Source organism: Vidua chalybeata, chromosome 8, assembly GCF_026979565.1.
Source record: "Vidua chalybeata isolate OUT-0048 chromosome 8, bVidCha1 merged haplotype, whole genome shotgun sequence".
NCBI classification, from domain to species: Eukaryota; Metazoa; Chordata; class Aves; order Passeriformes; family Viduidae; genus Vidua; species Vidua chalybeata.
In genome coordinates, this window is record NC_071537.1 from 4484157 (window position 1) to 4510934 (window position 26778).

A 26778-nucleotide genomic window follows, 5' to 3' on the forward strand; every position below is an offset into this window, starting at 1 on the left:
GCATTTTAGAAAGAACTGTCTGCTGAAGCAACAAAGTATAGAAACCATTCCCATCTATAACCCCATACATCAAAAATACATGGTAATTAATTGTATTTAAAGAAAAACTTTGCTTCCACATCTCTACTCATCAGTAATCTTACTTCAAATATTCAAAAATCATTTGGACAATACTTTGATTGTAAGAAACCATCTGGGTAGCTGCATGGTTGGATACAAGGAAAGTAAATTTTAAATGTTCATCCATATGATATTCATGTGGTTACCAATATCCAGTGCACAGAAATTAATTACAAATTAAGAAAACGTAAATCACAAAATCTCTTTCAAAGTGAATGGCTGCAATATGAGACCATCTCACATCCCACTGGATGGAGCTCAGGGCTAGAATTCTGGTCAAATATTTCACTAATCCCAGTGACTCAGGAAAACCATTTACAGAATTTCATTTGCTTCTTTCCTAATGCCCACACAAAGAAAATTAATGAGTTTGCATATTAAGAGACCACAACAACAAGCAACAGCAACAAAGGGAATCAATCAGCTCTGCAAATTGTGCAAGCACTTGTTTTGAAATAAAAAGGCAGATGAAAAATAACTTTGGTTTTCAACACAATTTCCTGGCTTTGGGGCTTTAGCTTAACTTTTGCTAGTTGGGTTAGGTGGAGTACTAGAGAAGGCAGATGATTTTTAAACTCATTTTTGCTGAGAGCTCTGTATTACCACTCTGTGCTACACAGGGCACAAACGGACTGCAAAGCGTATCACCACTTCAACAGCGAGCTGGAACATTAACCAACATCAGCAAGATGAACTTGCAGTGCAAAGATGCTACAAAACACTTCTGCAAGGTCATTCCTTGCATTTCTTGAGCTAGAAAGGATTGCAGACTGGCAGTGCTTGGCACTGCAGTGTTTTGGTGGATTTTCACACGTGTGATTTTCCACAGCCGTGGCACAAGTTGGTAATGAGGTGTTCCATCCTGTCAGGAGTCAACAGTGCACTGAAAGGTAACTGCAGTTACTTAATGCTACACTGTGTAAATTTACAGTGATCCAGGTGAGTAAGAGCAGGCACTGGCAGCTGGGGATACAGAGGCTCCTCGAATTGGGATAAACTGAAACAGAACTGAAATAGAGCTGGGAGGAGAAGGAGCACTGTCAGGAATCCAGCTCTGGAGGGTTTGTTGCTGCATTTGGGTGGAATACAGCCCTTTCTTTAAAACTCATAAACTGCCAGCTACCCAGCTGCAGGGGTTTACTAAAACATTCTTTTTCTAGAAGAAGAGCATGTTTAGGAATGACAGTCACCAAAACTTGTCTACAGCCCTTGGATTTATTCTCTGAAATACATGTTACAACAGAGGAAAGAAAAGGCTGCTTAGCCTATTGTTTACCCAATGAGTAATTACCTTGTAATTAGCTGTAGTTGATTGTTCTCCTTCACAGCAAGACAAGCTCACTCATCACCCTTAAGCTTCAAGGGCATCAATAAACATGTATAGAGATTAATGCCTGTTAGAGGAATATCCCAGAGTCAAAACCAGGTCCATACACACACCAGCACTCCAGATTTGGATAAACCGGGCCTGTTTTAAAGAGCTTAAGGCCTGATCTAAATGGTTACAGACATCCTAAGATCTGAACCAGAATGGTATGAGATCTGTGATCCACCATGTGGCAATTTCTACAGAGGGCAAACAGATTCCAGGCATTGGTGGAGTTGTAATTAAAACAGTAAGGAAAATGCATTAACATCTGGAAGACATAGGCAATATGACAAATTGAACCCAGCCTTGCTGAGGAGAACAGATGCACAAAAGCACAAACAAAAGGCATACACTGAAAAATAAGTCATGTGATTAAGTGATGATTAAAAGGAGACCACCAGGACATCCTCCAGGCAGATGTGCCATGCAAAGAAAACCACTCCACAAGGGGAAGCAAAATGAGTCACTCACAAGAATTACTGTTGAATTCTTTTAATAACACTAGGAAAATATCATAGTATTAAAGTCCTGCACGGGATCCTTGGGAGGTTATTTGGGTTGGGGGTTCCTTTTGTGTTTATAAACCAAACTTTATTTCCCAATTGTGTTTTCTTTTAGGCTGACTACTCCTTTAGAATGGCATTTCCAGTTAAAACACAGCTAACCTATAAATACCTGAATGCCACAACACACATTGTGTGCGTGGGTTTTGTTTTGTTTAAGTCTTAGAGGAAATGACAGGAAATCTCAACACAGGGAAGCAAACGTCGATTCGTTAAGCGGGGGATGTAAAAGCCAGTAAAGAATACATTGCATACATAATACAGAAGGAAAAAAATTATCATCTGGAGTATGTGAAATTACACTGATTTTTCACCTTAAACCTAGTAGAAGTTACTCTGTTGGCCAATACTAATCCACTGAACAAGCAGAATGTTGGTCAGAAGTCTAACGTTTTCCTGTACCAGCACAGAGAGAATATAAGCAGTCCATTGCTGTTAAAAGAAAACATGAAATCCAGCTCATGTTTCTGGTTAGGGATCGATTTCTTCGGGAACTACTGTTAACATAACATCTTCGTTGCCCCTGCGCACAACCATGTGCAACGTACTGTCCTTTTTAATGATGTCACTGACATCACTGGCTGAGCTTATCGACTGTCCATTGATGCTTATAATCACATCGTTGTCCTTCAGGCCACCACTGAAAACACAAAGCAGCAGTGTGTTATTATGAGTGCAGTTTTATCTTTGAGGGGGGGGAAAGAAAAGGTCGCTGGATTATTTCTATTTCCCACCCAACAGCAGCTGTGCAGGCATGGCAGCCATCAGAAAAGCAATCAGAATTTATGAAGCAGTGAAGAGTACAATAAAGTGCAGAAAGCTCAGGATCTGATGGATGCACAAGTTTGATGAATCCCATATTTCACTGCCTTCAAAGGAATTTGCTGTTGCAAAGAGCAGTTAATTCTGCAATAAAATCCTAGGTAGTGATATCTGTCTTCTAAAATAATTGCAACAAAGCAGATTCATTTTAGAGGGGAGATCTCCCAAGCTTTTGTTCCTGAATCCATAGAGAAGCAAAATGAGTGGCACTGTGTGCTAAGGAGGGATTTCAGCCCCTGTTCTCCATACAGAGCTTACTGGCAGCCACTTCACTCACCCTTCATGTTTTAAACCTGAGCAGAGTAACACATGTAGCTGTCTAGTTTGGTCACCAAAAATCAAATATGTCCTTCCTCTGCTGCTTATAGCAGCCAAAATCCCTTTTTCTGACCTCAAAATCGGAACCTTCCTGACTCAAAGCAAGACAGGGCAGAACCAGGGTTGTGTCTCTCCCCAGGCTGGCTGGAGCTGCTGCCAGCACCAAGAAATGGCTGGTGAGGGATGCCACAGACCACAACATCTTGCCCAGTCTTGCTCAACGATCTGGCTCCAAGTTATGGAAAAATTAACCGAGACAGATCAGACATGATTCAACCCTTCACAAGCATAATCCTTCACAAAACCACAGACCACTCCTCGGCCTCTTCCACCCACAGAAGGCGCCTGACACGAGTGCCTCCTGCAAGCAGGATGCCCTTGGCCAATGTTTGCAACAAATCTGCTTGCCTGCAGAAGGCATGGCTCAAAATATGCTAGTGGAGGAAGTTTGGTTTTTCATGCAGCCTTTCCACATGACTCCCAGCCAGGACCCAGTGCCCCACCTGCACTTCTACACAACACGTGCTGGACAGATCAGCAGAAGAAGGAAACCTCTGGGCCAGGGGACTGGGAGTGGGGGGACAGAGCCAACATGAGCTGCATTTTAACTGCCAGGCCAACCTTTGGATGGAGCACCTTGATTTGGATCTCCCTTCAAGGGAGATCAACCTCCCCAAGGTTACATTGCCTCACATTTTGTCTCCCTCTCGAAAGTCCCTCTCCCACTCTCTGATATCACCCACACTCCTAAAATAACTGTTCTGCACCTTCAGACTGAACCTGAACACCAAGGCAGCAATTCCAGCCCCACACTGAAGCAGCCAAATCATTCCTACACATTCCTTCACACTACAGTGCTCTGCCTGAAGAGCACTGCCAGCAAGGATCATCTACAAACACAGCAGTAGTTCAGAGAGCACACTGGACAGCTATCACTGTTTATCTTACACCCAGACTGCCCAAAAAGACACCATCCAACCATCCTTGTAGTCTTCCTAAAAGGCAGTGTATGCCTGCCCCAAGCAGCTTTCTGCCTTTGGTGCCACATAAGCCTCTTTGCTGCCACAAAGATTTACTCCTCTCTTAAATGATCCCTAGTTTCAGAAAATGAATAAGGTTTCCCATTTCCTGCCCTGGATTACTGAGCAGTTTCCTACCAAGCAAACCCTGAGAGAAAAGTGTCTCCAGCAAAAGCCAGCCAGACCAGTGCCAGTGACCACAGCCCAGCTGCCAGGCTTCAGCCAGACATGGTACCAACCAGCAGGGCCAGTTTCTGAGCAAATACTGAGTAATAGGAACAACAACAAAAAAAAAATCAGTTGTCCAAACCCAAAAGCTCTTCCAGTAATGTTACTGCTGACAAAGCTCTCACATGGAAGAGTGTCTGCTGCCAAGAGAGGATTTCAGCCCCAAGGTGTGCCAGGGGAGCTGGTGGGTTTGGCCAATGCTGAGCTGGACATTTCTTCCAAAGTGGACTCAAAAGCTTCTCAGTTGCTCTCCTGCAGTGACCAGCAGGGCCATAGAGAGTGTGCAGGAACAAAAGTCTTTATTCAGCACTGGCACTGGTACAACAGATGCCTTGGAAGCTGAAAAAACACGAAAAAGGAGTTTTCACACCCCCTGAATCCCTTCCCTTTGGGCCTGGAAGGCTGACAGGGCTTCCCTGCAATACCCTGATACAGTTAGAATATTGCCCATCAGGGACCAGGCTGAAACCACAAACCCATTTCCAGCAGACAACCTAATAGCAATCAGATGGTCGTAGCCTTGTTAATTTAGCATAATGAAGAAAGCCAGTTAAGCAGGGAACAGTCTCCATCATTACCCCCTTAAGTCAGTGGCAGTGGTTTTGAGAAAAAAGTACTTCAACCTACGCTTCAGCTGGTGTTTCTGGAATGACTTCAATGACATAGGCCCCAGAGACAACATCAGGGAAGTCTTTATGGCGATCCTTCAGCTCTCTAGCTTTGCTGAAAAATGAAGAAATAGCAAAAAAAAAAACTTTGTCAAGACAGGAAAAAACCCCCCCGCGCATTTTACTGAAGTCACTTAACAGGAGTTAAGGTGTTTTACACACATTGTTATGTCACTTCAGCATTCATTTTAACCCTTAGATGCACATTTCAGGAATTACTACATTCTTTTGCATGCATACAGCTTTTTAATGTCTATTTCTGGTAAAGGCAATCATTTCAATAGATACAGACAATCAGAATTAAAATATTTCAAAGCTTTAGAACTAGCAGATCATGGAATCACAAAATGGTTTCGGCTGGAAGGGACCTTAAACCCCATCCAGTCCCCACCCCTGTCATGGCAGGGACACCTTCCACTATCCCAGAGAATGCTCCAAACCCCAACCCAACCTAGCCTTGGGCACTTCCAGGGATCCAGGGGTACCACCACCCTCACAGGGAAGATTTTTTCCTAATATCTCATCTAAACCCACTCTCTGTCAGTTTGAAGCCATTCCCCCTCATCCTGTCACTCCAGGCCCTTTGTAAATCGTCCCTCTCCATCTTTCTTTCAGGAAAGGTCACAATTAGGTCAAGCCCAAAGCTTCTCTACTCCAGGATGAACAATCCCAATTCTCTCAGCCTTTCCTCATGGGAAAGGTGCTGCTCAACCCCTCTGATCATCTGTGGGGCCTCCTCTGGACTGGCCCCAACAGGTCCATGACCTTCCTGTGCTGGGGACCCCAGAGCTGGATGCAGAACTCCAGGTGGGGTCTCCTCAGAGCGGATTAGAGGGACAGAATCCCCTCCTGCAATCCTGAGCACCTAAAAATCCCCAACCCCCTGTGTTTCAATGCTTTGTTCTCCCTGTGCATCCTGCACAAGGGAAAACTCCTGGTTACTTTTACAGGACATGGCATTACCTGCTCATGAGTCTCTTATAGTCTGAGCATGAATAAGCAAGTCCACACAAAAGCTTCATTTGACATTAAGCGAATTGTTTAATGAAGACAACTTTATAGAAATGGAAGTGCGCACGTAGCTGACGTAAGCCGTGAGAACGTACAACAACACGGACGTAACCCCAGGACAGAGTCACAGTCACTAGCTATTCTCTTCTGAAGCATTAAGGAGAAGAAAAAGCCAGGAGTTGTTTAAGAGCTAGCTCATAGGAGAGCCTAGAGGAGAGTTCCACCAGGTGGCAGACGCAGAGGAGAAGGTGGCAAGGACTGGCTGGGTTTGTCACCAGCACGCACAGAGACACTCGGTGCTGGCTCCAACCTCTGGGCGCTGCTGCACGTCACCAGCTGGATCCAAATGCATGCAGAGACCACGCTGGGGAAAGGTGAGGAGCCACCTTGGTTACTTACCTGGGAGTTAGTGACATCATTCGTATGCCAATGTATTTCTTTTTGGTTACAGCTTTTCCTACAGAAAGGAAAACGGGTCGTGATCAGTTGCCCTGACCTAAAGAGGCTCGCAGGCTGTTGGCTTTCTGGTTTATCACTGCTTTCACAGAATCACAGGATGGTTTGGGTTGGAAGGGACCTTAAAGGTCACTTATTTCCAACCCCATGCCGCCCACTAGACCAGGTTATTTTCTGGTTTTCCTCTTCCCAAGTACAGTACCTTTAGCTTGTCTGTCATGGGATTCCGTTAGGAACTTCTTTATTTTATCGGATGGGATAGCAAATGAGATGCCTGCTGTAACTTTTAATGTGTTAATTCCAATGACTTCACCATCCTGGAGGAGAAAAAAACCCCCATTATTAGCAAATATGGAACACCTCAAAGAGAAATGGATCATTTCTTCCAAGCAGTCACAAAGACAAATTCACATTTTGTAGCTGGTCCTCTATTTTCTATGTTTTAAGTGTAATTTTTTGAGTCTATTGATAAAATACTGCTTAGGAGTTTTGGAAAATCAATGCGATTATTCATCTTGCTGCAGAAGAAATCAAAACTGGGCAATTCTCATGCTTGCAGCAGATGAGCAACACATTCTGCAGCTATTCTGTGTTTATTTCAGCAAGCACCACATAAAGCATGGCACTGACTGCTCCCGAGCCACTATTACCTAATAACGTAAAGAAAAATACAGTTTGCCAAAATCAAAAATTTTCCTGGCAATATAACTCCAAGAGCTTTGGATGAAACATCTCTGATGTCATCTCTTTTGAAACCTCAGCAGTTTCATTCTCTGGTTCATCCCAGACAAAAACTGTCTAACTACAGGTGTTTTTAAGTGAAGATTAAGTGTGACTGAATATGTGCTGTGAATTGGGTGGGAAAAAAAATTGCCAAATCTCCTCCAAGGCAGAAACTCTGAGTAGTTCTGAGTTTCAGTCTGTGCCATGCCTCCTGAGGACTCAACCCCATGTACCCTCAGGAGACCTGAGAGCTCTCACCCAGTTTTGCAACCTGCTTCAGTTCATTCTACACTATTGGCAAATAAAACCTAATATCCTGAAAATATGTGGATTTTTTTGGTGTGATTCAAAATGAAAGGGTAGATACATTTTAGAAATATTTAGCTGAGTTTCTGTGTGCAAAAGAAAATAATTGCCAGCTGCAGCGTAAACAGCAAGGGCAAACCTCACTCTAAAATGTGTTTTTCCCTTTTTGCAAGGCTTGAGCAAAAAAACATTACACTTGTTTGAAACTATGCAAACTATAAACATCCTAAATATTGAAACCCAAATGTAGCCTTTAGCCAACATAAACACAGACAACTGATTAGTAAGAACCATGTGAATTTTGTGTAGTCAGACAGATATTGAAAGCTGCAAATCACACATCTGGTGGGGGGAGTTTGCTTCTTTGTTGGTTTGATTGGGGTATATTGTTGCTTTTACTTTTTTTTTTTAATTAAAAAGCAATAAACTCGACACTAAGCAAACTTAGAGAAACTCTTACCAGATTTACTAGGGGTCCTCCAGAGTTCCCATACTGAAAACAAACATAAGTTAAGAACACATTTTAGTATTTACCTCTTAATTTGTTGCAAGCAAAATATAAAAGAAATTTTAAAAATATTTCTGTAGTACTGTTTCCATTGTCTATTAAATAAATGCAATAGAATAAACTGCCAAACCCATAAACTACACTTTAACATCACCCATTTTAGCTGAGCTTTGCAAATACTTACTGCCAGAGTAAGTTAAGAAAGCAAAGGTTTTCCTTTTGTTTCCTTAGTGCCACACTAGAATCTGAGATTTTAGGACAGATCTGGGAGCTGTTAGTGAAGATTTCTTACAAGGCAAAGATCTGAAGTACAAAAACTATTGTTTTGCCTTAATGCAGAAACAAACTTGAATCCTTAAATGAAGTTTGGCTTCTTTTCCAGAAAACAAGATGGATTTCAAAAAGATATTTATTTGCCAGAGAATATTGCCTCCTCCCTTGCAATCTGCAAGGATTTTGAAGTGGAGGCAGATATTGTGCCTGGTGTGGCTCCTCAGGGGGGTTTCTAAGTAACAACCAAATGCTGCCGTGGTGCAGATGTCCAGATTACAGGGAGAGAAATGCTCCCTGCTCCTAAGAACGGCATCACAGGAGGAATTTCTGCTGGAGAAACGCAAGGGCTGAAGGCAGCAGCTCGGAGGGGACGTACATTGATGATGGCATCTGTCTGGATGTAGTCCATGTCGGAGTTGCGGAGCCCCAGCTCCTTCCCCCCGCGCTGCGTGGTGCTGACAATGCCCGTGGTCACCGTGTTCTGCAGGGAAAAGGGACTTCCAATGGCCACCACAAACTCCCCTGGCCTCAGGTCTGCAGACTGACCAAGCAGAAGAACTGGCAATTTACCCTGAAGAAATAAAAAAAAAAAGAAAATTCAAATGTTAAAGACACTGCTCCGCTGGCAGAACAAATGTTACGGAAGGATGAATCCATTCACAGGGTAGAGGAAAAGAGAGAGGCTTTTATCCCTCAGGGATTTTGTTTGTTCTGTTTTCTTTGAGTATTTTGTGTGTGGGTTGGTACAGAAGCATCCAGTGTGGGCTCTTTACACTGGAGAACTTTTTCCACCACAGGTACCCATTAAATCAAGGACAATTAAAAGACCAAAGGAATATTTATGCTCTGCTGTACAAAGCAAGCATCTGATGATACTAAAAATCAGCCACTTCCAACACTTCTTGAAATAATTAGCCAACAGCTGCTGAAGTAAACATATGATGTTGTTTGAGAGTGAACACTAAAGAATCATGAAAGCAGCAGCCCAAGAGTTTTAAGCGTGCATGTGTACAGTTAAAAGCCATTTTATATTCTCACAAGACACCAGCTAATGATTCATCTTAGTTTTTTAAAAGAAATATCTCTTCTAAATAATTATATTGCCTCCTACATACAATGATGTCTTCCTCTGAAGATGTTAGGATTTAAGGACCTGATGTGATTTTTCTGTTATGACAGTAGAGGATACCATTATACTTTCAAGATCTCATCTCTAAACATATTAAATATCACATAGTTGAAGACATTCCCACTAAAACATTCTTAAAATCCAGCAAACACTGCATTGTACAGCAATTAAAAATAAAAAGGCAGGGAAAGTTGAATCCACACATTCTTGCCAATGAATCAAGGGTGTTCTGAAACAGATCATACTTCAAATAAATACTTTTTTTTTGATTCATCACCTGCCTGTACAATACACATTGAGTGCCATTTCTCCCTTTCTTCACACTTTTAAATGTCAATCTCTACACTTACAGTGATGTGACATGTTTTTAAAATATTTTTGTTTTATCTGTTGTCTAAATGATCCTGACCCTCCCCAGGTAATTTAACCATGTCACTGGACTATTTCTATTAGCATCAATGAACGTGGACAGGTTTAAATGCAGGTTTAGACTTAAGGATTTTGAGTATTAGGTTACTGAACCCAAAAATCAAAACAGAATTCTGGAAGCATTTATCTTTTGCTTGGCAAAGCTAACTTGAACCTAGCTTTCCTCCAAGCTTGACCTACTTCAAGTTTTGGCAAAAAGAGAAAATATTGCATGTTTAATTTGGAAGCTCATTGCTGGCTCTTAAGGGGTTTTGTTACCAGCAGTTTGAAAGCCTGACTCACTAAGTCATCCATAGGGACAAAAATTCAGTATTATAAACTAATCCAAATTCCCACCACTTTGTATTTTTCACCTACAGTTTATTTCAAATATCCTAGGAAACAGACAATGCCTGCAAAGTAGAAAGCAAAAAATAATGCCATCAATTGTCACTATATGCTGCTGCAAAAAAAGAAGTTATGGTTTTAATGTTTAACAAGACTGGCCTTGTGTACCCTTTATCCAGCTTTGTTACAATCCCACCAGGGAAGTTTTACTCAGATGAGCAGATTGTTTCAATAAAATTCATTGCCAGCTCCCAGACAGGGTAAGATGCTTTATGGAAACTTATCTTTCAGTCTCCAGACAGCAAGAAAATAATTAAACCAACAGCTTGTTCAACAGAGTGAGCTGGAAGAGCAACAGAATAGGCAGCACAGAAAGGAGAAAGCATTTCCATGTCTATTTGCATTCAGAGGAAAGTTATCACAACCAGCAATGCCCTACTAATTAATAACAATGATAAAATACAGCCCTTATCAGTGCCACGGCCACAGATGAGCCCAGCCACGGCTGTGGCTTAGTTCTGGGAAGGATCCAGCAGCTCTGCCCAGTTTCCCCATCACTTATGCAGCACTGCAGAGGAGCAGCAGCAGCATCCCAGGGCAGTCCCTGATCCCAGGCACAGCCCTGGCTCCAAGGGATGTGTCCAGGCAGGGGAATCAGGCAGTTGTGATCAACACAAACAGCCCCATATGGGTAATGCTTGGACACAGGGAGCACCCTGGCCCTTCCTCCTCTCACCAGATGCTATTGAGCTTACGTAGCACGTGTTTGCAAGATTTCATTGGTCAAAACCAGCATCTTCTTTTGGCACTGCTTTTCCTTCTTAAAAAAAAAAAACAAAAAACAACAAGAACCCCACACAAAAGACAAAAAATGGCTTGTGTTTGTATCCCAGTGCACCAAACACAGATACTTCACAGAGAAAGAGGACATTTGTCAGCAAATGAAACAGAGACAAGCAAAAGAAAACAGAATACTTTTTATGTTTCATTAACAGAAAAAAAAAAAAAAAAAAGGGCTGGTCATGCACAAAGTTAAAATATTTATACAAAGTTCCTGAGTTGTAACAACAGTCACAAAGCCAAAATTGCATCTGGCAGCAGAGAGAAAGTACAGGAACGATCTGTGACTAATACAATTCTGATTGTGCTGAGTTTTCAGGGCTGTGCCTATACTAGCCAGGCTTCAGTTCAAACTCTGATGCTGTATGGATTGGCTGCAGGTCACCCCTGTGATTCAACATGCCTTCTGGAAAGTCTGGCTAACCTTTCCCTTGCTAGAAACAAAAATCCATTGCAAAAACCTCCTTGTCCTGTGCATATTATGAAACACAGCTTTGGAAAACGTGTCCTCTATTCCTTGTGATTTCCTGGTGTGGAGCAGAACTGACACACTGACAGCACTGCATGTAAATATAGTAGTGCCCCTACAAAACAATGCCATGAAGAATTGTTTATGATGAATATATGTGTTTTCGTGGCTTTAAATTTGAGAGGTTCTCTCTGAAATAGCTTAAAGCATTGCCACACTCAATATTAAATATTCTGTTATAAAAAAAACAAAACAATCTCATTTACATTGTACACATGGTTTTGAAATGAAACCACTACAAAACCTATCAAAACCCCATGATGGAGTGGGAAAAACATCCTTCTGCAGTGCCCAGGAGGAGCCCTGGCAGTGCCAGGCAGGCACTTTGGCAGTGTTGTAACCAGGATCATGTCAGAACACCCCCTCTGTGCCCACCCTGCCACTGGCAAGCTCATCCCGAGGAAATTAAGGAATCCTGGTAAACTGAGTGTGAGTTCAGGGCCCTTAATAACTATACTTCATAAATGTGCATTCTTCAATCTTTACATAATGTCTGATGGCCCTCAGGATGACATAAGCACCACTCCAACTCGTGATTCTCCTGCTTTAACCAAAGATTTGCCACAGCATTTAATTAAAAGTGCCAGGCAAAGGAGCATGCCTTGCAGCACAACCAGCAGGGAGCCAGGAACACCCAAACCCAGCTCTGCCAGTGACTCACTGCACGGCCTTGGGCAAGATATAATATCTTTTCTACCCCTGTCTTTTCTAACTTTTCCTTTGATGAAGCCTTGGGGCTCTGCTGGATCCGTGTTTACTCAATAAAACAAATCTGCAGGCAGGCATTCTGCAAGCACACAGAAATAGGACTAAACATGCAAACCCCTAAGTGGCACATGACTCACTGTTTACACCCAGCCAGAGAAGGAGCCATTAATTAGGGTTAATATTTTAAGCCTTTCACATCCCAAAGGGCTTCAGACGTTTTTATATATGGATTTGACTCGAACCCTGGATAAACACCACTCCCACGACATGTAGAGCTGCACACCACCACAAGAAATGGCTCCATCCAACAATAGGACACAGCTATTGTGGCATGAGAGGAGAGGTAGAGATCAGCATCATCAGCCAGAAGGACTCAGAGAAACATGGAATCATTTAGGGTGGAAAAGACCTCTGAAATTATCGAGTCCAAACACTAACCCAGCACTGCCACGGCCACCACTAACCCATGTCCCCAGATGCTGCATCCACATGGCTGTTAAATCCCTCCAGGAATGGGGATTCCAACACTGCCCTTCTATGAGGAAATGTGTCCCAATATCCACCCTGAGCTGCCCTGGCTCAGCCTGAGGCTGTTCCCTCTCCTCCTGTCCCTGTTCCCTGGAGCAGAGCCCGACCCCCCTGGCTGTCCCCTCCTGGCAGGAGCTGTGCAGAGCCACAAGGTCCCCCCTGAGCCTCTTTTTCTCCAGGCTGAGCTCCTTCCCAGCTCCCTCAGCCCCTCCTGGTGCTCCAGATCCTTCCCCAGCTCCGTTCCCTTCTCCGGACACGCTCCAGCCCCTCCATGTCCTTCTTGCAGTGAAGGGCCCAAAACAGACCCCAGGATTCGAGGTGCAGCCCCAGCAGGGCCAGCACAGATGTTCACCTGGTGTCCTGTAACAGCACAACTTGAGTCAGATAAAATAAGTGAAATCTGGACAAAACATCTCCAAAACTAAGAAGCAGGAAGGACAAAACCACCAACCAGGCACAGCCACTGCCACAGAGAAATGGAACCCAAGCGACAGATGCCATAAGCAGGAGGTGTTTTGGTTTGAACTTTTTCAGCCATTAAATAAGTGAATGTGTCTCTCTGCTGGCACAGAAAGCAAGTAAATCCCCTCCTCTGTTCTGTAATCCCCTTCATTTGTGGATGGAAAGTCAGGAATTTGCAGGAAGCACTTTGCAGTTCAATAAACGGATGAAGAGGAGACAAAAGTTCTGAGTTCAATTTGTGTTAACCAGCGACAGATCTCCTTCAAGCTTCTTATTTTTAGGTGGGAAAGGCACAGATGCTGGTATGGGACACTAATTCAGCTCTAAGTGTAACTCTGGCAAAACATGTAACTGTCCTGGGAATTGCATCTCTGTTCTGACTAATTCAGCTTTCAGAATACGTTATGGCAAAATAAAAACACCAGTCATGAGCATAGAAAAATATAGAATATCATCTACAATCTAGAAACTGCTTGACAGCGAGTCAAAGCAAACAAAGAGCCCAGGCTGAGCACATTACAAGCCTCCAAAAGTATTTCATCCCTAGTTAGAAAAGCAAAACTGAGTCTCCTTATCTAAATATGGAGCATGGGAAGCTTGCAGAAAAAAAAAAAAAAAGAAAAGGATGAAGTGTTGTTTTGATATGTCACCAGGTTTTCAACTGCCTGGCAAGATTGCTGTTCTCCCTTAAAAATAAAATACAAATGAAATTACAATTAAATAAAATAAAAATAGTAATTAAAAATATGCTGGTGCTTGCAGACCCACCCTGGAGATGTGAGTACTTTGCTGCATGGGAAGCTGCACCAGCACACTGTCCCCACAGTGAGGGCTACTAGAAGCTGAAGATGGCAGGAAACCACTGCTGCCTGAATTGATGAATAAACTGGAGTAAAGATCCAAGTTTTTTACAAGCTATTTCATTTCTATGGGTCCTGAAGACTTCTGGAAGCAATATGTGGGCTTCCTCAGGCTCTCGAGAGGAAGCAATGTATTACCCAGATTTCAAAGTGAAACAGCATTTTAGAAAAGCCACTTACATCTGGTGTCCAAGCAGTTTGTTTTTTCAGAATGTGAGCTATTAAAATGTTGATGCTTAAACAGGGAAGTTTGCTTTCCTGCCTCCTCCAGTTTGTACACACAGGGGAAAATCAAATCCCCTCTGACCACGGAGTTTCAGACACTCATTGCCTCAGGAAACCACCAGGGGAACGAGGGCAGAAGGTCCTGTTGATTTTAAAGTGTCAAACAAAGTGTTCGTTAATAAGATACAGGAGAAATCTTAAGCTGAAGGTTTCAGCTGAAGGGCTGAAATGTCACCACAAATTAGAGACAGGTCACAACCCCCCTGCTGCTGCACCATGCAGATGCCAAATCCTGCCTGGGCTAAAGAACCAGGAACTGGCCACACTGAGGAACAAAATCTTCAGGACCTGGCATGTGCTCCCTGTGTGATTTCAGCTGGTTTTAAGCACGTAGAAAGAAGAAACACCTCTAAATAAAGCCATGCACCATGCTCCTCCCTTCAGTGCCAAACCACAGACATCATTTTTGTGGACAGAGCTCGATTTCCAGGGCTGAAAAGGGTCTCCAGGCAAAAGTCACCTCCATCTTCCACTACTTTGTGCTTCCGGTTTCCATTTGGGTTGGGTTCTTTTATAATTCTGCCCCCTGTTAACCCTGACAATGTCCATTAAAACCACCCTGAAATTTCCTGCCCTGCTGCTGGTGTTTGTTTTTCAGCAGCTGTATCACACATTCTGATTTAACAAGGTAGTTATTTGCCTTGAGATGAGTCCCACAATGCAAAAAAGCATTTTCCTCTGCCAGCAAAAAAGCATCTGCTCCCTTTGGAGTGTTGTGCAACAGTTTTGATGGGTTTCACACTCGCTGCAGGATCACACGTGCCACGCAGGACAGATTATTTATTTCACCAATCCCTGCCTATGCTGCCAAAATCCAATTTTTTCTAGGGAAGTCTTATAAATTTTGCATGTTCATATCCAAATTGTCTGCAACTGCACTGTTCCTTTCTAGTGATGTGGTCTCCTCCTTGCATTTGGAAGGGTATTTAGATTGGATTCATGGCTACCACATTGATTCTAATCTTACTTCCTACTTTCAACACTCCAGCAAACTGCTCTGTGTCACCACAGACATGAGAAACACTGGTGCTCTCTTTTATAGACTGTAAAAACAAGCACATTTTAGGACTGGAACAACTCCTCCAAGGTTTCTGTTCCTCATTGACTGCAAGATGTTTTTCCACGGAGAAGAATTTAATCAGGGAAAGGGTTCATCCTCGCTGCTGCCCGGATTTTACCACCCTCTTTCATTTCCTACTGCACTCAGCAAAGCCAAATTAGTTCTAGTAATGTCTTTGACCAGATGTTCACACCTTAGAGGAAAACAGCATTCAGGCTGCTACAAAATCTGAACAGCTGACAGCCTGATCCCATACTTCAAACCCAGCTCTGTTCCTAATCACAGAGCATTCTTCACCCTTCAGATCCTGCCTCAACATGCCACACATAAAAAAGAAGAAAAAACCCTTCTGCATCTTTGATGTCACCTTCAAATAATTTATTCCAATTTAAGAACTTCACCTTTTACTTCAGAAAAATTTTTAAGGATGGTTTTCATTCCATATCCAGATTTTTAAGGGGTCATTTGTACCACCCCACTGACTTTTTTAGCCAGCATATACATTGCAAATTCATACTGACCCAAAATTATTACCCCTGTGATTTTTAAAAAGTCTTTTATGCATCTGAATGACTGCAAGGCATTCCAGTACAAAAAAGAAAGCTCAAACACTGAACTTGAAAGGGTATAAAAATGCCCCATAAAAGTTCAATCTGAGAATCAATTTCTCAGCTGACCACGTTTCCATTTTAACTTTTTTTTGTGAACACATAAAACGTTGTTTTTAATTCTCAAATGTAAAGCAGTACATGTCCTGTGAACAGAGGTACCTCAGGCCTCACCTTGGACTGGGATTTCCCAGTGCCATGTTACCAGAGCTGGCTGGAAATCTGGGTCTCCCATCCCATTAAATTTTCCCCCAGTCTTCTCAAAATTATCCTGAGCTGCAAAGGGAGAGGCCAGGAGGAGAACACCACCCAAGGTACTGACCTGTACAGCTGATAAGGTGCTTCCAAGGGCAGGTCAGACCAATTCCAGCCCTGCTGAGCAGTGGTTTCCACCACAAGCCCATCTGGATGAATTTATCTTTTTTCCAAGCTGCTTCCAGGTTCTCCCTTCCCACAAACAGCTTCCCAGGGCAACTAGGAGCCATTTCCTCAGGGTGTCAGATAACATTCAAGCCCATGCCTGCTCTTCTCCTGAGTCCTCAAACTGACCATCACATCAGTTCAGTGTCTCCTCTCTCACTGCCACCTCTCTCCTCTGAAGTTCAGTTTCCTGCTGCTCCAAGTCCTCTCCCTCTCACGTGTCTGCTCTCCCCTCCACGTTGTATTTCCAATTTTAAAGCACTTTTCCAGCTGCCCTTCACTCCCTGCCCCATCCTGCTCATCCTAATGCTGCCAGTGCTCATGCTGGGGATCTTTCCCTTTGCTTCTTACTGCTTTTTCTTACTTTATTAAGATAAAAACGAGAAAACAAGCGGTGCCATGAAAACAGAGAAAAAAAAAAACAACACGGCAAAACCATTATTGGGACTGTTTGGTTTTTCTGCCTGGTTGCTGTTCAGAAGCTTTTAAAAGAAACCAAAAGATTTGAAATGATAAAGGTGGCAAGGGAGCAGCAGGAGCACTTCATACCTCGGGTCATCCAAGAGTTGTGCGTTAGGCGCCTGGCTTAGTCATGAACTCTGGCACAAACACTTCTGACCTCGCTGGGGAATAGCTCTGGACTAAAACAACGCTGCAAGATCTACACATTTTTGAGTCATGTGTTTCAAATGAAGCATTCCTGCCCATTAGACTTGGAGGTCGTTAACTGACAAACCAAACGAGGGGAGCCAATGAGAGGAGCACCCCAAACAGCCACGTTCAGCTCACTGCATCTCCATTACGCAGCATTTCCACACAATATTCTTCTTGCTACGTGTGCAGAACCTCCTGACAGCTTTTCTGCTGTGGCAGGAGGCACAATAACGCTGACAGAGGAACATTTGATATGGAGGAAGATCATGGGAAGCTGCTCAGAAAACCACTTGCAGTGGAAGAACATCTTCCCAAGCTGGCTTTAATTTCCACGTTCAAGATGCTCCCCAAGATATTTTCCACTTTAGTATCTGCATCAGCAAGGGACAAATGTATCCTCTAAAAGCCATTTGTGCCTTCAATATAGGCACTCAAGTCAGAGTAACACAAGCAAAACACCCCCATTTCTTCTCTGAGACAGTTATATCAGATAAAGTGTGTACAAACCAGTACAAACTGGGGCGTTGTTTTTTATTTTGAGGATACATAAAAAGTGCTATGTAATACTTTCACTACACTGAGAGGTGACAAAATTAACCACTGCCACCCACAAACTTGGCTTTTAAAAATGTGTAACCACCTAGTTCGTATATTCTCAACAATCCAGCCCAGTAAACAACTTGTTTTTCCTTCAAACCTGAAAATCAGCAACAATTTTTGGAAAGGAAGATGTTCAATTAGAGGAATTAAATGTGTCTTATTTTAGCGACTCACCTGAGAATCTATTTTAATTAGTGCAATGTCTGATTTTTCATCAACATCTTTAATTTTGGCTTCGTAAGTCTCCCCGTTCTTCAGCTCCACCTTCACCCTGTTCTTGTTGGTGACCACGTGGGCGTTGGTGACTATCAGCCCATCCTCAGAGACAATGAACCCTGAGCCACTGGCGACTGGAACCTCCCTCTTGGAAAAAGGAAGTCTGAAAGACAAGGGGAATAAAGCTTTTATTGCTGCAAAAAAAGATGAAAGGTCACAAATCCTTCCAAATAACACACAGCCAAAAGGAGTTTGGTGAGTTTTTAATGCTTTAAGATATCTGCTGTTACTCTCATTAAGAAGATAAAGCACATCCATTACTTTAGCTAATTATTTTTCTATGACTCTTAAATTATTCTTAACTCTTAAGCATGACAAATATTTATTATCTCAAAACCTCTTTGCTATTTCATACCATCAATCAACATTTCTGTCACAATGGCAGCTGTTTTCAAGAATTAAATAAAAAAGAAAAATAAAAAAATAAAATCAAGGCTGGGCATCTTGTTTACTTGCGAAATAATTCAATGTGAACCACAGCAGGAGCGATCTTCTCCACCACATCTGCAATGAAGTTGTATTTGTGCCTCAGGCTGTTCGGATGTTCTTGGCCTGAAATAGAAACAGTGTCATGAGTTCTTCAAGTGACTGCAGGGGGGTCATTGCAAAACACCTGAATTAAAAAAAGCTCTGAGTGGGTATCTTTTCCCTTCCTTAAAAGTCATCTGCAGCATGACCCTCGGCCCTAGATTTCCTCCCTGCTTCTCTGCACAGAGGTGGAGTGCTTTATCCTTGGGAAAAATGACCCATGGAACATCCTGGTCTGGAGTGCACCCCACTGGGCCATGGGGCAGCGTGGGCTCATCCCACTGTGGTGCCCAGGGATGAGGCACTGGAGGAGCACAGGGTTTATTCCCTGTCTGCACCGCCCACTCTCCCTTTGTGAAAGGGATTTTGTACTCAGATGCCTCCATTGCTGCCCTCCTTTTCTGGATGGTCTACTTAGCCTGCGTGGTCTCCTCAAGATTAAACAAGCCAGCTCTGTTCCTCTGCCAAAATACGCCTTCTTGGAGGTTTTTTGAAGTCTCAGGCTGCTGCATTTGTAAAATGCTGAGGACACAGAGGTCCTGACCCCAGTGCAAGCCCTCAGCAGCTGCTGAGAAAGTTTAACTTGGGTACAAGGTTGGGCTTCCTTTCCCACCAGTGTCCCCACACAGCCTGAGCCAGCAGCCCCTGCCTGGTACCTACATGTGGAAGAACCTTCCACACACTCCACACAACCCCACCCAAGGCATCCTTCCCACCCATGTCCCCCGAGGTCCATCAGCTCCCTGGAGGGGTGGATCCCACCCTGCTTTGGAGCCACTGAGCCACCCCCAGTGCTATGAAATAGATATGGCAACACAATGGGACCACAAAGCTCTGCATTCCTGGGCAGTGCTGCAACAAAAGCTCATGGTCACTGAGTATTCAGCAGGGGCCAGTGGGATTTTCAAAAGCCACTGGATACCCAGCTCCCATTGTGGCCAACAGAAAACCTTGTCTGCACCAAGAGAAGTTTAAAAATCTCTGGGAAAAACTCACAATTCTGACTCAGCTTCTCCTTCTCAAGCAGTTCAGGGGCAAAACATTGTTTTTTTTTTTTAAATTGAGAGCAGCTATGCAAATTGGGAACACCCCAAAGAGTTATTTTGTATTCCTTCAGAGGCGAGAAACACCCTTTGCTTTCGTTTCAGTTTTATCTGCAGCATCCATCTCCTGTTATACAGGCACAAGCCAAGCCTGTTACAGACTTTCAGGAGTATTAATGTGTTGTGCTGCTCCCATCCATCTTTGCCATTTGGCTTCTAAATCCATGCAGAGATTAAAGCAATAAGCAGCTTGCGGATGCTGTAAGTGCCTTTGATGGAGTAAGAGGACGATTTATTTGCAGAATCACAAGAGACCAAGGGTTATCCCATAAAATCATCCCAAAACCCCGAATGCCCTTTGCTACTGGAAAAATCAGAGAGGAAAACCATGCAAATTTTCAAGTACACACTGGAGGCAATAATGATTTGGGAACAAAATGCCCCTGCTTTTAACACTAACCAGACACCAGCATGTTCCAGGTGACTTCTTGATGCCAACAGCACACACTGTCCCTCATGAGAGGGGTGCATGCTCCACCCAAACACCATCTGTCACTCAAAACCAGGTTTTTTTCTTATTTATACCCTGTGAAACATCTCAAGGGCTTTTAAATGCAGCCAGTCACAAGCAGCAGCCGCAGCAGTAACCACAACATCCACTGTGCTGTTTCAGAAATGTTTATCTGCCTTACAAAGCAGCAACATCAATCAGGAAACTTTTGTCCTCACCTCACTGTTTTCCTCAAGAATATTCACTGATTTACACATGAGCTGTTGCCCTTGGGCTTTCACCCCACAGAGGCATAAGGGATTGCTGGTTGAGAAATATCAATTTACCAAACGATTTATATTCCCTACTAGAAATATTCAGCATCAAACAAGTCATGCCATTGCTGTAAAGCTGACAAATATAACAGGGACAGTTTTGGGAAACTGCTACAATAAGAAACACAGTTTGGAATTATCCACTTGCATTAAATAAGTGCTTGGACAGATTATCAGATGGGATTAACGTGGTGCTGGGCTAAAACTCCACAGGGCACTGCTGCAGCCATGGATATGCTTTTTGATCACTGCTTATAAAATGATTTCATCTCAGCTGCAATGCTGTAGACATCCAAAGGTCACATCCTGCCCTTGGGAAAAAAAAAGAGCTCCACGGATGAGGGAACTACACAGGCAAAGCACAGCTTTTTTTTCATGCCTTCAATCTTTTTTGCTTTTAGCTATTGAAGGAGAAAAAGGATGCCCAGGCTGTACATGGTGAGACTGCTAATACTTCACCTCAGAGCTGCCTTCCCTTGGAACTGGAGCCTACAAAAGCCAGGATTTCAGAGGCAGCAGTATTTTGTCCATGATCCACCCCCTCATGCAGTCCCAAACTAAACTGCAGAGCGGAAAAAAAAAAAAAGTTCAGAATTTCCTCCTTTGAAAAAGTTAGATAATAAATACTAATTCATGGCATACTGACCCAAAAAGCTCCCAGCAGCTGGCCACGCCTGCCTATTGCTTATGTATTAGGAATTCCTGCATTGTGTAACACAGTTTTGCAACTGCTCTTGAACCACTGCCCATTTAAATGGAAAACATACCTTTTTAAAGCAAAAAAACAACAGTCAAAGCACTGATCTTGATGGATTCATAGATGAATGTTAACAAAATATTCCTGTAAACTGGTCTTTATCATCAACATAAAATCTGAAGGCTGTAATAAAAGTATTGATACGTTGGATATTTCTTTTATCACTGAGATAAAGAATAATGGAGGGCAAAAAAAACCAAGCTGATTTCTCTTTGGGATTACTGAGCTGCACATGGGGAGCTGAGAGCTGCACTGATCTTTCCTGCAAGAAACCACCTCTGTGTGAAATTTCACCTGAGATTTTAAGCTAGGCACAAACGACCACGTGGAGGCTTAAATGGCCATAAAAACACCAACATTACAAATTTAATATGGGCAGGTGCTCATTCCTCAACCACCACAGGGCAGTTTCCAGCCATCAGCAGACAGCAGTGAAACTGAGAACTTCACCAGGTATACTTTCCTCTTCTCTCTGACACATTTATTTTCCAGCTGTAGCAATAGCTCAGGGCCTTTTAGTAACAAATATAGGTATTTGGTTTTGGTTTGGGGGGGATTTTTTTTTTTTTTTGTGGGGGTGGTGTTGTTTTGGTTTATTTCTAGATCATTGAGAGTTGGGCTTGAATAAAGCTCTAGTTCCTAAATACCTTCAGGCTCTGATGCTCAAATCTTCCCAGACTGCTCAAATCTTCCCAGACTGCTCCTCTTTCTATTTATATGCTGTGATTATTGTGTTTTGTAATGTTTTTATTGAACTATTGCACAATGCCCTAAATGCCCACGAGCACGGCTAAGAAACCTTTATTAATTACATTATAAAGATGATTATTGTGAATTCAGTTAATGACCAAAAAAAAACAAAACCCAAAATATAAATAGGTTATAGCATGAAGAATTCCCGAGGCAACTAATTCTTCAAGGACTTCAAAGGTGTGCTGGCTGCCAGCCCTGAAATGAGAAGGCAAATCTCTGCCAACTGGCATTAACAGGGCTAATAATCAGTAAACAGACTGCTAGGAGAGCAAGACAGAGTACCAAGCCATGAAAAAAGCACACCCAGCTGTAAACAACTGAAGTAATTTGGTTTCATAAAGAGGAGCCAAAAAGCAAATTAAGATCTGGGTTCTGGTTAGGTCATTACTCAAAGTGGCATCAATGCAATGATGCTCACAGCTCACACATGCTGCTTTTGGTGGTTATTTTGGGCTGAACTGCAGGGATGCTTTGGAGATAGAAATCTCACCAAAGTAACCTCTCCCCTTCTGCTGGGAGAGCTGTCTGCTGCTCTGGAATGGCTTCTCTTGGCAGAGAGAAGAGAGCAGGTCTTCAAACAAAGCTTTGGGCACATCTCAGTCAGACATGGGGCTTTTCCCCACCCAGTTTTCACACGTTTTCCCCTTTTCAAAAAGGGGGTTCTGCTCTCCTTCAGAGCATTCTGCTCTCCTTCAGGACCTTCCCACTGACTGAAGTAAGGAGCAAAGTAATTATCCCGTTTAACGTGACTTTTTGTGTTAGACGTGGTGAAAGAGGAAAAAAAGGCCCATCCCAGCAGCTCTCTGTGCCACCCTCACTGAAAGGCTGCAGTTTCTGGGATAACTAAAGATATTAAACTACCCAGGCTGCTGAAAATAGGTGAGATTATTTCCTCCTGCACTCACCACTTGTTTAGACACACGCAAGGGTTTGAAAGCATGGCTTGGGCTTGGGATTCTCTGCAGAACGAAACCAAAAGAGCTGCAGCACTCACAAAACCTCTGGGCTGCCAGAACCGGTGACGACTGACACAAACCACAAACCAAGTTTTGCTTGGAGAACTTCCACCCTCCCAAATAAAACTCCAGCCACTGGTGTTTGTACAAACTTCCATTCATGCCATATAAAAACCTTCAAACCTCTGACTGTGGAGACAAAAAATCTCCAGCAAAGGTGCTCAGCTCGCTGCAAACAGGGGGATCAGCAAGCCCTGCTGGAGAGAGACAAGGAAAAAGTGTGGGAACCTGCTGCCACACTTTCCTTTTTTAAATTACAGAAAGCTGCAAGCCTAAATATTCCACTTCCTATTCAAGGATAAGTTGTGTAATTCACCAAAAAAAGGGTATTACGCAATGAAAACACTAAGAAAATAAGGAACAACATTCTACGTGTCACAGGCACTTTGCTCAAGAGCAACTCTTAGGACATTGGAGGGAATTTTGAGAGGTCTAAACCACAGCACCTTGCTAATAGAGATGCTATTGCATCAGTTATTTTTCCCCCAGTATAATCCATGCAGAAACTCAAGTCACCTCACAGAATTCTGGGAGGAAAGTCTGCATTACTGTGACGTCCCTAAAAGTAAAAATATTTTCACAGCCCTAAATAATGGTAGAATAAAATGCTTGAAATCTCTCCAAACAGTAAACTGCACAAATCTGGCCTTCACTTAAAATATTTCCTGCAGCAAGAACCACTGCAAGATTAAAGTGAGGATTTTAAGTGAAATTGCTATTTGGCAAAAATGCACATGTGCAAAGGGAAACTGAAGTCCATTTTCATCACCATAATATTTAGATGATCAATTCTTTCTTGGCAGTCTTCAACAAGGACTTTGTATTTTCCCTGCTAATCCAAAAGCAGAAACTCATTCATTTTAATCACCGATTTTAAACAAACCCCAAAGATCTGCCAAGCTAAACAAAACAGGGAATTTACACAAAGTTCATAGAACAGAACAGCTCTCAAATTAATGGTGACACAGGACAGATTTCAGACCAATGTGTGGTCGCTCATAGAACAAAAGAACGTTTGAGTAACAAAATAAAGGTGAAAAATTTTCAGGTTTTAATTGATATTCCACTCATTTACTACTGGCCACAAATTAATGCTTGCCCTGAGAAGAGCTTGGAAGGGAAAGGTATTGAGAATCCAGTTGTAGGGAGAAGTAAAAGCAGATGTTGGCAACACAAGAATGTTACCAATATCTGATGTCCCATCCCTGGAAGTGTCCAAGGCCAGGTTGAACAGGACTTGGAGCAACCTGGGATAGTGAGAGTCCATGTCAGGGTTTAGGATGAGATGAGATTTAAGGTCCCTTCCAGGCCAGACCACTCTGTGATAGTAAGAATCATAAGTTATATGGAGAGAAGGACATAAAGAGTTCTTGTGTATTTATAAAACAACAACAAAAAGTATTTGAAGATAATGGAATTGCAAAGGAAAGCCTTCAGAGAACTTTGGTCCAACCTCTTTAGTCCAGCTTCTTTCTTAGTGGGAATCAGACCTCTTTGGCATCCAGTACCAAGGCTGTTCAGGATGGTCTTGCCACTGAAAATGGTCAGTGGGCAAATTCTTCATGTAACATGCCCACAGCTTTCCTCTAGGAAGTTCCTATATAATTTCAGATTTACACTTTCATTTTTAGCCAAACAGGAACTTTTCCGACCACTTATCTACAAGGCAGAATAAGTGGGAAATTAATCAGAATACAGAATATCTTTGTTACAGCTCAGCTGCTGAATTACTATAGATCACAGCATTGGAAGGTTCTGCAAAGAAGGAATGCCCTAGATGGGTGCATCTTGGTCCAAGCCATGTTACTCAGTCTCCATGCAACTTGTAAAAAGCAATTTATGCTTTAGTGTCTTAGATTTAGCTCTAAAATGGGCATAACCCTATTTTATCTGATTGGAACAATCTCAGGCCTTAGCAACCCTTGCAGAACCTCACAGGGAGAAAATATGTATATAAAAACTTTCAGGAATGCCAGAAATTCCTTTATAAACCAAGTGCAGTGGCTTGAGTGCAAAACAGCCTCACAGTTATAGCAGCAAGGAGCAAAAACCATCAGAGTTTTGAGCTGATGAGGCTCAAAAGCAGCTGGGTGTCAGCAGGGAGGGCAGGAGTCCAGAGAGGAGTGACAGCTCCATCTAAAACAACAGGAAACTGCAATTGCTTCTGTAAACAGCAGTGGTGAGGTGGGAGGAAACCCAGCCTGTGTATAAACAGGCAGCCCTGGGAAGGGAAGGGAAGGGAAGGGAAGGGAAGGGAAGGGAAGGGAAGGGAAGGGAAGGGAAGGGAAGGGAAGGGAAGGGAAGGGAAGGGAAGGGAAGGGAAGGGAAGGGAAGGGAAGGGAAGGGAAGGGAAGGGAAGGGAAGGGAAGGGAAGGGAAGGGAAGGGAAGGGAAGGGAAGGGAAGGGAAGGGAAGGGAAGGGAAGGGAAGGGAAGGGAAGGGAAGGGAAGGGGGAGAGCAGCCCTGGGAGCAGGAACACGCCGTTCCTGCGGCAGCATTGCCATATTAATGCAATGCTGAGAGGGGCTCGGCTGAGATGAACAAATTAATTGGGAGCCAGAAGCCCTCTGACAAAGGCACAGAGCTCTGGTGGCCGTGCCAGCAGGGCTGGCAGTGCCCTGCACAGGCAGCAGGAGCAGCATGAGCAGGGAGATGCTCAGACACATGGAATAAAGGTGAAGGACAATTCAGGACGAGGGCAAAGAGTGCTGAGCTCGAAAATATCATAACAGCAGCCCTGTCCAAGCTGGAAACACTAAGAAATGTAAGTCAGGTAGTTATGGAAGAGAGTCTGCCTCATTTCCTGCAGACAGAGGAACAGAATATTTCAGCCAACAGGTTAAAGCAGAAAATTCTCTTCTCTGCACAAGGCTGAAAATACAACAGATGAGTCAGGAATAATTTCTCCTCTCCTTTTTTTTTCAGCCCTGCTCAGTTTGTGTCCTTTCCAAGTCGGGTCATCACCCTGCTTTACCTCCCAGCTCCAACTCAGTACAGACAGAGAACCAGCAAAACAACCTCAAAACTCCCATTAAGTGCCAACGACGTGGTAATTCCTATATCCCACATGTAACCAGCAGCTATCTGATCTTGAGAGTTCCTCCTGAAATTATAAACACATTAAGATCTCATTTTAAGTATGTGAGAAACTTTCACACTGCGTCTTCAGAAGAAATCTCTGCTTAAGAGAGGCTTAGCTTCAACTTCCAGGAACCCTGGTATGAAGACACCAGGGAATAAAAACAAGTTCTTGTTTTCATGCCTCTTAAACTTCTCTCTAGCCTAAAAAAAAACCTCTTAAGGGGAAAGCCTATAAAAAGCTTCCTAGGATGCTGCTTTTCTGCAGCTGGAGGAGGCATTGATTTCACCACTTCGCTGTGGCAGGACTTAGGAGTGACATGGAGTTGATACAAATAAGGGTCAAATCTATAGCAAAAAATGGATAGAAAGCCCTCAGAACAGTAATAAAACAGACACTGCTCCTGCTCTGGGATGTTGTAATTGTACAATACATGAACCCAGCATAACTACATTGCAAAAGCCTCAATTGCCCGAAAAATGTCAGCCTTTGGCAGTATTTTCTACATCTGCCTCAAGACTCACTCCAAGACCACCCAGATTTGTTTTAAAGACATCAGAAATCAGTGAGTGGCTGGGAAATGAACGTGGAGTGATGTGGATGGATGGTCCTCCTGCCACCCTACCTGGAGAGCTGCAATAAGGGGGTGGCACTGCCACTGGTGAGGCAGCCACTGTCA

The 26778-nt window shown here is 43.2% G+C and overlaps 1 protein-coding gene across 1 annotated transcript in view; it reads right to left on the bottom strand.

Annotated features, from left to right (window-relative positions):
- Positions 1–1965: 1965 nt before the first annotated feature.
- The window catches only part of HTRA1 (HtrA serine peptidase 1), a 31531-nt gene continuing 6718 nt past the window's right edge, over positions 1966–26778 (bottom strand). The window contains exons 2-9 of the mRNA XM_053948740.1: positions 18552–18651; positions 17998–18202; positions 8761–8955; positions 8064–8096; positions 6777–6891; positions 6518–6575; positions 5067–5162; positions 1966–2692 (exon numbers count right to left, since the gene is read on the bottom strand). Coding sequence (XP_053804715.1) covers positions 2524–2692; positions 5067–5162; positions 6518–6575; positions 6777–6891; positions 8064–8096; positions 8761–8955; positions 17998–18202; positions 18552–18651 — 971 coding nt within the window. The 3' untranslated portion in view covers positions 1966–2523. The remainder of the gene's footprint in view (positions 2693–5066; positions 5163–6517; positions 6576–6776; positions 6892–8063; positions 8097–8760; positions 8956–17997; positions 18203–18551; positions 18652–26778) is intronic.